The following is a 12576-nucleotide window of genomic DNA, read 5'->3' on the forward strand; positions in this document are numbered from 1 at the left end:
CTACCTCGAAGCTGGCATGGAGACCTGATTTTCCTGCAAATGATTGATTACTTGGCGGATCAAATGATTCGTGACATAACACAACATAATCCCTATCTTGTTAGCAAGTAAACACAGGAAAGTATGGTTGTCAATTCCACGAGTCCCGACATTATTAAGCAAGATATGCAGATCTACTTTTGACCGATATCTATACCGAAACAATTAAGTTAAACAAAATGATTCGAGTATCGGGACGTATGAAAAAGATAAAGGAGAGAACATTCTCAGTAGTGCGCGTGATGCAGCAATTTTGAAGCCACTGATGCAAGGTGGTGCCAAGGAATCTTCTTCAGTCCATTTTTCGCCTGACTAATCCTTTGAAGAAGTCAAAACTATATGGACAAACAGAGACAATATAATGATTACTTAGGTTAAAAATGGCCAGGCTCATGTCCTGACATACTTCTGAAATTATAGCATGTGAATGTAAAACCACTCCATAAAATTGCCAGAATGCTTGATAGATACAGTAGTTCATCAGAAAAAGGGGCAAAATGTATATTGGGAAGTTCTTAGCGTACTTCAAATCAAAACCTCCGCTATTTCTTAATTATTCTCTTTTTACATTTTTTTATATCTAGTATTACTACATGTTTATTATGTAATGTGTTTCATACGCATCAAGTTAATGAAAGCACGCAAATACAGGCATGAATGAAATGTTTGACCAGAAAGACATGTCCAGTACTGATTCTGCCCCAACTAACAGGAATGCATTTACTGACTAATTACACAAATACAAAGGCAAGGATTAAGAGGCCATTACGAATTAAAATCGGAGTCCAAAAATTCTATAATGCTCCGGAGTACCATAGAAAATCAAATCAGAGTCACTTCAAAGACGGTAAATGCATGCGAAATTATGACGATGACTGTATTTGGACAGAAATGAACAGTAAAGGAAAGCAGAACCGGTATTACATCTGTGGATGGTAAAACAAAATTACAAAAGGGCATGACGCCAAGTTGCTGTCCTTTTGACCAAGCAACCTGACATGATTATTGTCACCTAGTAAAGCAGAGGTACAATTTCAAATCAACAGATAAACAAAAATGGTGTGAGATTTCAACTACCAAATCTTCACCAATTGATGTCTCAAACAAAAAGCTTATATGATGCGGTACTAGGACCAAACCAGGACATGATCTTAACTAATAGTAAAATAAACCATTAATATGTCAACAAAACAATGAAACTACCTTCAGGCATAATACCACGAATTTCTACTACTTCCAATAACTACCAATTTATAGATACTTTCTTTCATATACTAACTTCAGAAGTTACAAAAACCACATCAAATCAAACAGATCTCCCCAGTAACGTGTATCAAAAAATTTGAACCTTATTACCAAGTATACATCCCGAGTGACAGAAATGGCTTAAGGCAATCTTGACAAGAGTGTTCCCTTTGATTGAAGTTGAAATTTTGATGGCTCTAAATTGTGCTAACACATTTGCCCAGAAAAATAAAAATTGAAAAATTGAGCTAGCTACTTTAAGTGAAAGGAAATTACTGTTTATTTTTACCCTTAAGAGCTTGCTCGCCATATGTTCATCCAGTAGTTATAATGGAGCTTTCAAAAGCATACATTATACTATTAAAACAAAAAAACAAAAGAGACTTTGCACGTACTGCTTAAGTAAGTTTCATAGTTAAATTAAGCAACACTATATCACTCCAAAAAGAAAAAAAAAAAATTTCTTTTGAGCAAACATACCTATTGCCATCAGGATGAAGTTCACACATTTGATTGTCATCACCAATAGCCAACAAATATCCTGATGAGGTCAAACCCTGCAAATTGAAGATTTTCAGTCCTGAGAACCCTAGTACCAAATATAGAATATTGACAACAATCATACCTCAAACCATATAACACCGTTACAGTCGACCCTATTTACACAGGTATATCTTGTTTCCTAATTTGTCTACTTAAGGGATGCCATTAATAATCATGTAAATGGCTATTTTATTCATATCCTCTTCCCCTGTTCAAGCTATTCTATTCTCTGATTGCAATCATGCATAGTTTTACAAAGATGGAGTTACACCCGTATCCAAGGGTGTCCAGCAATGGCCGCATGATGGCTGTGATGAGAGGCATATCAATGCTTGACATGGTGCGTGCAAATATCTTGGCTCAGAGTGGTCATGGGGTATTTGCATGGCTCTTTTATGGAATTTGTGCATAAGTTTGGAGATTTAAACGTGGACAGTCAAGATAGGGAACCATAAGGGGTCTAAGAGTAAGACAGTAAATTACAGGGTTACCATGTAAATAAGGCTAGCCATAGAAGGTGTAATTGTAGTTTTTTCCCCCTATCTTATGATTTTGAGGCTAGATCTTTTTGCAGCTTATTCAAATCAAGGATTCACAAGCATTTTTAACCAATAAGTACTTTAAATTTTGTAATCAAGGGAAATGAACAAACTTTGGTTGAAACAAAAGGAAATACATCCATAAAGTTAACGATTGAATTTGTTTGAGCCAGAAAGGATGAAATAGTAGTTTTTGTTTGGGTTTATCCTAAGAAAGGGTATACGCTATTGCATTTACATAGGCATGCATATCCAAAATTTGAGGGCAGTGACTCATTGAGAAGCTGTCTAGTTTGCCACACCTGAATAGTAACCACATTTTCCACCACTTGATCCTCAGTTTTTTCTTGCACAATAACTCTCTGTCCGCTGCAGATACCAAAACAAAATTATGTTCAAAGTGGATCTACGTGCTGGAGCACATTTCTCTTGATTGATATTAATTTAAGCATATTCATCTTTCTTAATTATGATATTACATCGACAAAGAAAAAGGAAAAGAAGCAAAGGCTTCAAGATTACAAGAATTCTTGCTCCTTCACCTAGCCCAAGTTTTTATAATGGTAAGAAAATTAAGATGTCAAGAAAGCTGAAAATGCAAGACAACAAAAATTAATTTGATAGTTTAAGGTATGGAGGTAGCACAACGATATAACATTATAGGTGAAACATAGACCACCCGGTCCATGTAAAAACCATAGCTTACAAATTCCAAGTAGAATACTAAGGACATGGGTACCGTGGAAGAAAGTGTGTTATTGTCAATCTCACGGGTAGAATACTAATTCCAAGTAGAATACTTAGGAATGAGTACTGTGGAAGAAGGTGTGTTATTGTCAATCTCACGAGTATAATACTAATTCCAAGTAGAATACCAAGGAATGGGTACTGTGGAAGAAGGTGTGTTATTGTCAATCTCACGACTAGAATTGCTTCTTGAAGGCTAGCGTACAAGGAAGGAGTCCCCTGCATCCCAACAGTACCCCAGAAAAACTCCCCTAGCGAAAGGGGATAAGACACTTGGCTCTCCCCTTATATGTAAGATGAAGATACAACCTATATACCAGGCATCCCAGAGGCAACCAGATTATGTGGGAATATACTATTAGGGGGATGAATGACAAGAACAAATTCAGTACTTTATGAGAAGAAAATCAGGAGGCCAGATTAATGGTCGGAAAACGGCTTCTGCAGATCGAGTAGAATTGTTATTTTGTACCAAGACAAAATTCACAGCATATTTGGTGTGACATTTCACAAGGCTTCTTTGCTTTTTATATCTAGAAAAGACTGTCTGAAAAATTACTAACTTGAGTTCAACCACAACGATCCACAAGAGAATCTAATATACATGTCAGTGAGTTACCTGTGTAGCCATGTCCTATAGTATAGCTCCTCAAGAGATTGGAATCCTTGACATGAACCAAAAGAGCCAGCATTAATTTTCATAACCTACGTACTTGATGGATATTCTATCATTCTTACTGATCAAAGTAGAATTTTACAGCTGAAATAGAAACTGCAGAAAAGATTGATTAGATAATTGTGCAGAACACGAAATAATTGTATCTGCCCACTACTTATCTATATTTCTAAGCGGCAAGGAAACTAGGTTGTTAGACGACGGGGAAAAACAGCTGTCTCATAACTGAAACAGTACAACTAAGGGATTCAACTTTTGGTATCGAGCGAAAATTAAATTTTGATTTACAGAATATTCAAGCTGGCTTGAAACATAAATGAAAAAGTTTAGAAAGAACGGCACCAACACGCATAGTTGAGGTAAAACTGTAAAATTAAGCACTAAAATCAAAATGAAGGAATGGTATAATTGATATATCAGATGACATTTTCTATAATTGACGTGATGAGTTTTTACCTTGATTTATAAAAACTTCATATAACATCTCAAATTTGTTAAAGAAGGTGGCAAGAACATCTTCTCTTCTAAATCGGTATGTTGTAACAGACAATTCTCTAAGAAATGCATTCAAACATGTGGTTGGTTTCTCATTATCAACGTTCAAACCTACACCTGCAAAAGCAAAAACAGGAGTATCTCTGTCATCAACATAAAAGTTATTGTTGAATATCCATTATCCAATCATGCACATGTGCGTGTTGTTGATGGTGTCATTCATATAGTACTTGAAAGGAACAGGTCCACCGAATGTAAGAAGTTCGGTATTTCAAAGCATGCTTATTTGCAATCAGACCTGCTAATCAGCAACCAGAGGATGAGACTAATTACCAGCAGAGACATTGAACTGCTTTGACTTATACGTTGAGGTGCATAAAATACCTCCCACTTTGAGGCCATTTAAATAAAGATCATTTGGCCATTTTATTTTAACATCAACATATGGCAAGCCCTGAAATGCAGAAGATGCACCCAACACAAAGTGTATCAAAGTCTGCACTATAGCATCAACTTATCAACTGCAAATTAGTAAATATAACAATCAGATGCAATGTGCATGGTCCAAGTAGCCAAATATACTATAATAAGAGCCTGAAAAAAGTTATCTCCGTGCAATCTATTACAGGTTGGATAGTCAATACGAGTGACGTAATCTTTCTACAGTTAAAGTACTAGCGAACTTCTATGTATTACTTGAGGTCAAGATGAACGCCTCAGGCAACACATTGAATTAGAAACAAATAGAACAGTTATTGCTTAACAAATTCGAATTTTGAATGAAACACGCTTCTTTGCTACAGTTACCATTAATGGCTATCATATACCAAACTCATATATATAAATTTGACAAAGTTAACTTTTTAATTCTTTCCATATCAAACTCGTGACGAACAATGCACTCACATTTTTATCACAAACATCTTTTATTGCCTCCGTGACGGCAAGAGAAACCACGTACTGTATGAGAGGCACGATGTGGCCATCCTCCATCTGCAAAGTAAAGGAAAACAGAAGGCAACCCTCAGGAGACTCCCACACATTCTTCGACCGCCCTGCCACAAAAATTAACTAACAAATTGAATTCCAAAAATTGAAATACAACAATCAATGAATCAAACTCAACCACTAATTAGCATTTCAAACCTCTCCCTTTGTACTGAACATCAGCTACACAAACCGCACCCACCGGCAGCTCACAAAAATTGCTGAGATCAAACTAAAAACTCAAATTCACTATCCGAAAAATAATCATTCACTTAACTTCAGAGTTCAGGAAACTAAAAATCCAGTCTTTTGCGAAACTTACTTGGAAACGACGTCGTGTGTGGAAGGCAAGCGTGGAGACCAGAGGAGGAACCTGCCGAACCGACTGGTAGAGAGCAAGCTCATGAACGAGTCGACTCCGAAAGCATCCTCCTTGACCGGCTTTTCGAATTCCGACTGTAACAAAATTGAAAGCTCGGTGCTCTCAGGGAGCTTCAGAGCGTTGCTGCTCTTCAATGCTATAGCAATTTCATTCTCCGCCGGCGACTTCCCGCACAAAACCAGCGTACAGTTCGAATTGCCGTCCATGGCTGAAACTTCAAAAATGAAATCAGTTTCCTGGATTTTCTCGTTAGCCAAACAGTAGGTAGGGAACATACTAGAGCGCAGAACAAACCTGATGCAACGGCGGCGGGTAGAGAGGGACTGCAAGTCGCTTTCTTCGAGAAAATGGCCTTCTTCAGCGAGCTTCTTATGGTGGAAAACCCTAGCGAGGAGGTGGATGCGAAGGGCATTCAACTCGGAGGAACCAGAAGTTTCAGTGGGAAGTCAAACGTTTCGGCTCTCGGGACGGAGAATACGAGAATAAGCCAAGAGGATTGGAAGATGCCACGTCGTCACTGCGAACCCGCCACCTTAACGGAATAAAAATGAAACGGGTTAACTGCATGTTTGCCCCTAAAGTTTTAGTGGTTTTCAATTTGGTCCTTAACCTTTTTTTTTTTGGCTCCAGATTGATCATCCTTTACTATTGAAGTGAATTGTACCTAGTAGTAATTCTATTACTCTGGTCACTAACGATTAAGCTGTCCTCATTAGGCTGGTTCAACTTCTTAACCAGGACGAGGTCTGCTTGGATGCTGAAGGAGTCTATGTGGATGGTATACATCATTATTATAAACTAATCAGGTGGGGTGAATCATGTTCCAAGGAAAGCTAATAGTATTGCTCATCGTTTAGCTCGATATAGTTTGTAATGTCAGGATTATCGTTTTGGGTGGATATGGGGCCCATCCATGCCGAGTCTGTAAATGGTAAATTTCGTCTTGCATGTGTGGCGTCTTTTTTCCTTAGTCTGCCTTTTTCCCACTAATTTTTTTTTCAAAGGCCATCATTTTGTCCACATGTATGTTTATGTTTGTTCTAGTTGGTGTTTTATGAATGAAATTATCGTTTACCCTCAAAATAAAACCCAAGGAGTTTGTGCAATTTAAAGCGAACAAAAACAATTGGGGCATTCAATTCAATTGTGAACTTTCATGAATGTATTTTTTGAGGTGTCGATTCTGTTTTGGTGAATTATTTTATTCATAGTCAAAAGTATGTTACTGCTTCATACGGTACCAAGATCGTAAAAAAAAAGAAATTAATTTGTCACTTAAGTGTGATATAATGACACCCCTCCTATATTAAAACCAATTGTCCTCATTTAACAAAAGTGAAAGATAACTTGAGAAGTCTTTGTATCATAATATACAGAGTGAAGTGCCCATTCAAAGCAACGTGAAAATACATGAGACACACACACAGTTGTATTAAGTTGTAAAAATATACACAGCGTGAAGAGAAATAAAAGGTCTACAGCAGCGTGAAAATCCGTGAAGTCATTTTTGGGTTTAAAATCTGAGGAACTTTCATAAAAAAAGGTTTGGACTAAGTTTATCTTAATAAAAAAAATCATTTTATAATTTTATTTAATGAAAAAGATTTAAATTTTAATGAAAAATTCTTAAATTTTAAATAACAAAAAACTTAAATTTTAATGAAAAAGACATGATTTTAATATATATAAAAAAAAAAAATAGCGCGCATACCTGTGCGCCACTTACACAAATTGTTTATGAACTTAATAGTACTACATTGTTTATAAAACTTACTACACTGTTTATAACTCTTACTACACTGTTTATGAAACTTAACGGTACTACATTATTTATGAAACTTAACGGTATGACACTGTTTATGAAACTTAACGGTATATGATCGTCCTAGATTTTCAAGTTCTTTCACCAAAATGCAATAAAAAGATTAAAAAAAAAAAAAAAAAAAAAAAAAAAAAACATGATAGAGATCAACGTCCATGCCATTAAAGTTATGCACGGCTAATAGCTCAATATCATTACTAGAAAAATAGGTGATGAGTCCAACAATGTTGTCAATGATGTTACCCCACCTTTACCCCCAACCATCCCAACCCACACCTGATCTACTCCTTCCCAACCATACCACCCCAGATGTGGTTCTGAATCGAATGAAACCCACTTCAATTTGAAAGTTTAATTTCAAAGGAATAAAATATGCTTGAATTATGTCAAAAGGTTATGCAACTAAGGTGCTCTTTGCATGCACCTTTAGTTAGGTTTTTTTTTTTTTTTTTCTTTCTCTTGTCCTTATTATTAAATAAAATTATATGATGGTCTTTTTTATTTATTAAAACTCAAAGTTTTGAAGTCATTTTCATTAGTTTTCCTTAAAATCTAACATAGAAAAAAGTTGATCAAACATCAAAGTGTAAAACCCCAAAAGTTTCAGAGGTGACTCCGAATTACCCAAAAATATAATCATTTGCTTTTATCAAACTTCACAACCAATGACGGCGTTCGCCATTCGGTGTAGAGCAAGTGAATATAGAACGGCCACTCATGAAATCCGTGGCTTAACGGTTTGCAACCTTCTGGGAAAAAGGCTCTTCCCTTTTTACCGCCAGATACTTCTCTCCAGGTCCCCTTTCTCTCATTTCCTCCCTTTAGCTCTGCTACTTCATAAAATCAACAATGGAGGTTATGAACTGTAGGGGGAATGATGATCTGCCAAGAGCGTAAGCGTGCTTGCCGAGCAACTCTCCGGCGAAATCTAGGTGCGACCCTTACTTCGAATCGAGTAATCTAAAAAAATGCTCATCTTGTCAGGTTGTATACTACTGTTGCAGCTCCTGCTAGGTAAGTCGTAGGGTTTTCGGATTAGGGATTGCATTGCATTCGTGGGGTTCTTGTATTTCTTGTTTGTTGAAGTCTTGGGTTGGTTTGCATCCACTAACTCTGCATTAGACCTTGACAGCTGCGCTAGTTTGTATCCACTACCTCTGCACTCATCATAACCATGAGCCTTTTGAAATCGTCTACTTAAAGACTTGTCGAAAACCTATTTTTTAGAAGCGTCAAAGAGAACGCCCCAAGCTTCCTTAGTATTCTTGAAAACACCATCAGCGGTGATTGATCCATTCTTGTCGAGATGCAAGGCTAGTGCCAGCCTCTTGTATTCAGTGGCGAAGCCACGTGAGGGTGAGGAGTGGCTGCCGCCACTCCCCTTGCTGGAAAACAAGTCCAGGAGCGGTGGTTTCGCCCCTCTGGTTCCGTCAAAAGTGCCTTTTGGTGCGGTAGTTCCATCTGTGTTCATCTAGATCTGGGTTTGTTGCTGGTGCGCAACTCCGCTGCATTTGGTTTTATATTTTTTTCAAAAGCTAGGCCAAACAACACCGTTTAGTTCTAGTTAAAAAATTTCCTTTAACGCAACGACATCATTTAGTTATAGAATTGAAAAATAAAATTAATCAGATGGCAGCATAACAGATACTAGCAAGTAGAACAGATCCCATTGGGCCCCTCATTCCCCTACTACCAGACATTAAGGCTTCAACTTCAAGCTTTTAAGCCATCCAAGTCGCAAGCAGCCAGCCTCCAACCACCATTCTTGGCCCCTTTTCTCTTAGATGAAGTTTTTAATTTCCAAATTTATGTTAGCCTTAACCCTAATTGCTTATTTAATTTGATGTTTATTTGACATAGAATCATAGAGTAATTAATCAATATGGTTATTAATTATTGAATATGAATATGAAATCTTATAATTATTGATGAATAAACTTGTTATTTAAAGTAAAAATTGAATTCTTGATTATTCTCATTGATAATTGAATTGAATTTTGTTTAATGAATAATTTATATGATATTGGTATTGATTAAGAATCGAAGACTTTTTTTTTCTTTCCATAGTATACAATTACGTAATGAAATGATACTATAAGAAACAATGCTTAAACCCTCCTCCAAATATTCCAAGTGGTCATCCTTCAAATATTTTAGGTAGTCCTCTTCGCCTATTTCGGGTAGTTCCCAACAAAGTGAGGACATTGAGTTGGATGAAATATTGGCTAATTTGTTTTAACCTTGCACTCTTTTAAGTTCGCCCCAACCCGCCGCTTATTCCTATGATCTAATGGTATTTCTCTTCACTTGTAAATGAGAGGAATTAGGTTCGATTCTTGCTAAAGTCAAATTTGAACCACATTATTGCTAGCCTATTGTCAGGCTTAGCCCATTTCCCTACCCCCTTAATATAAATAATATCATTTGTTCGAAAAAAAAAAAAAATTCGCCCCTCCCACTGACAATTCCTGGCTTTGCCACTGCTTGTATTATTTCTTGATTGTTTCTATTTTTGAGTCAACAACACTAGAGTTTTGGATGCTAAGAACATGGTACCATTTCTGTTGGATTATGATTATGATAACATGATTTCCACAATATGTGTAATCATGTGTAAAGGTACACCATAACATTATTGTACTAATATACATATGATATAATGAAATAAGTTAATTAATTAATAAAAAAATAATATAATTAATTAATTATGAAGGATATGAATAGTTGTATTCAATGGGAAAAGTTGTAACGTCCCTGAAGAATACAATCCTCCATCTCTATATATTTATCAAATCCTTTTTTGTCAGATTATTTAATTTCTTGACAAAAAAAAAAAAAAAGATTATTTAATTTCATTTTCCCTCTCTGATTCATATCCTTCGTATGATATTGTGATCGATAGTTTAAGCGACATCAGTTTTCAAATCTTGTGAACCACCTTATTCGATCGCTGGCCTCAGCGCCAGGTTTTTCATGAATAAAAACAATTTGCCCAGTTTTGTCTCGAATTGCATTTGAGACTTCCTCTTCGTCAAGTAAAGAATTCAACAACGTTCTTACTAAATTTCAACTTGATAAGAAATTAGGGAAGAGGACGTTGGTGGAGAAGGAGAATATCGAACCGATTTTGATCGAAAGTTTATTGAAATCTGAGAACTTTCTTGCAGAACCCAAAACTTTCTCAACATCGAATCATTCAAACACTACAACCTATTTGAAATCTCATCCTATAACTCGTTTGAACCCAAGCCTAAATTAACCCAACAATTTGAACAAAATTTGAAATCCCCCACACTGTTTCATTCGGTAGAGAGCAAAATTCAATCTATCATTGAACCATTTCAGCATTCCAATTCACTAAGTTCACTACCCAAATATTACCATTATCAGAATTTGAACGAATTATATCCAGAGCGTTTAATCATCCTTTTAGAACCTTAGAAAATCCATTGCAGTCGGCATTGTTGGCTGCAAAAACCAAATATGCATAAGCAAATACAGACCCACAAAAACATCCTATTGAACCTACCCATGTTGAAGAGATTTGGTTACTAAGTCCAACAGATTTACCTGCACAATTGAGAATAATTCAAAGTTTCTTTCTGACTGCTGCAAATATGAGACTAAACCCACAGTTTGCACCCTACATCTTGTTGTGGTGTTATGTTCCATCGTGGTCTCGTCCAAAAGGTGTGGTTTCACGATCTCGCGGAAATATCCAACGCTGCAAAAACCAAATACACAACGTCTGACACACCCCGACCGGAGTCGAGATGTGTTGGCCATCACGTGAGAGTGACATAGCTATAAGTGCAAAAGCAGTAATTAAAAATATGTACAAATTAAAACTAACTAAAACTTATTCAAACTAAAGATAAGTGAGTATGCAGAACTGGTCAAACCCAAATTACAAATGTTCAAAGCATCTGTAACCAAGATGTCATATCCCGGCCCGGATGGGACCACTTCCCGGGCCCGACTCCACCGTAGCACGATATTGTCCGTTTTGAGCCCCTATCACACCCTCACGGTTTTGTTTCTGGGAACTCACACGAGAACTTCTCAATGGGTCACCCATCCTGGGAGTGCTTTCGCGTGCTACTCGCTTAACTTTGGAGTTCCCATGGAACTCGAAGCCAGTGAGCTCCCAAAAGGCCTCGTGCTAGGTAGGGATGAGAATATACATATAAGGATCACTCCCTTGGGCGATGTGGGATGTCACAATCCACCCCCCTTAGGGGCCCGACGTTCTCGTCGGCATACACGCGACCACGGTTAGGCTTTGATACCAAATTGTCACATCCCAGCCCGGGCGGGACCACTTCCCGGGCCCGACTTCACCGTAGCACGATATTGTCCGCTTTGGGCCCCCATCACACCCTCACGGTTTTGTTTCTGGGAACTCACACGAGAACTTCCCGATGGGTCACCCATCCTGGGAGTGCTTTCGCGCACTACTCGCTTAACTTTGGAGTTCCCATGGAACTCGAAGCCAGTGAGCTCCTAAAAGGCCTCGTGCTAGGTAGGGATGAGAATATACATATAAGGATCACTTCCTTGGGCAATGTGGGATGCCACAATCCACCCCTTTTAGGGGCCCGACGTCCTCATCGGCACACACGTGACCAGGGTTAGGCTCTGATACCAAATTGTCACATCCCAGCCCGGGCGGGACCACTTCCCGGGCCCAACTCCACCGTAGCACGATATTGTCCGCTTTGGGCCCCCATCACACCCTCACGATTTTGTTTCTGGGAACTCACACGAGAACTTCCCGATGGGTCACCCATCCTGGGAGTGCTCTCGCGCGCTACTCGCTTAACTTTGGAGTTCCCATGGAACTCGAAGCCAGTGAGCTCCCCAAAGGCCTCGTGCTAGGGAGGGATGAGAATATACATATAAGGATAATTCCCCTGGGCGATGTGGGATGTCACACAAAAAGTGCAGTCAAACTGATTAAGTACTAAATATATAACCAGAGAAAAAATCCCTACATTATTTAGTGGAATGTCAGAACCACCGGGTGATCCTCGTGTTCCACAAAGAAGAACAATTATCTAGAACTTGGAGGGGCGAAAAACAGAAGGATGAATGGGCAAAA

At 37.9% G+C, this 12576-nt stretch overlaps 1 protein-coding gene across 4 annotated transcripts; it reads right to left on the bottom strand.

The window, feature by feature from the left end:
- Nucleotides 1-28: 28 nt before the first annotated feature.
- LOC137718475 (biotin--protein ligase 2) lies at nucleotides 29-6186 on the bottom strand. 4 transcript variants are annotated; one of them, XR_015965600.1, is made up of 10 exons: nucleotides 5948-6175; nucleotides 5594-5861; nucleotides 5431-5492; nucleotides 5191-5339; nucleotides 4618-4738; nucleotides 4246-4401; nucleotides 3733-3885; nucleotides 2669-2735; nucleotides 1765-1841; nucleotides 29-374 (listed from the first exon to the last, which is right to left on the bottom strand). XR_015965600.1 is itself a non-coding variant. In XM_068458033.2 (10 exons), the coding sequence occupies exons 1-10, from the start codon at nucleotides 6063-6065 to the stop codon at nucleotides 332-334; spliced, it is 1107 nt and encodes a 368-aa protein (XP_068314134.2). In that variant the 5' UTR covers nucleotides 6066-6186; the 3' UTR covers nucleotides 29-331. The 4 variants fall into 4 exon arrangements, 2 of the variants coding, with proteins under 2 accessions (XP_068314134.2, XP_068314133.2); XM_068458033.2 differs by having other exon boundaries at nucleotides 3733-3778; nucleotides 5948-6186; XM_068458032.2 differs by having other exon boundaries at nucleotides 3733-3778; nucleotides 5594-5867.
- Nucleotides 6187-12576: the final 6390 nt, after the last annotated feature.

The sequence above is a fragment of the Pyrus communis genome, chromosome 8 (genome assembly GCF_041283825.1).
Source record: "Pyrus communis isolate YQ-2024b chromosome 8, ASM4128382v1, whole genome shotgun sequence".
Classification (NCBI taxonomy): Eukaryota; Viridiplantae; Streptophyta; class Magnoliopsida; order Rosales; family Rosaceae; genus Pyrus; species Pyrus communis.

What these genes read in the sequence shown, in the direction of transcription:
- LOC137718475 (XM_068458032.2), bottom strand. Translation starts at nt 6,065, where the DNA reads ATGCCCTTCGCATCCACCTCCTCGCTAGGGTTTTCCACCATAAGAAGC. An exon ending in TGAAGTTTTTATAAATCAAG is followed by an intron (nt 3,779 to 4,245) that starts GTAAAAACTCAT and finishes GTTCATGTCAAG; the next exon opens with GATTCCAATCTCTTGAGGAG. An exon ending in TATAGGACATGGCTACACAG is followed by an intron (nt 2,736 to 3,732) that starts GTAACTCACTGA and finishes TGGTATCTGCAG; the next exon opens with CGGACAGAGAGTTATTGTGC.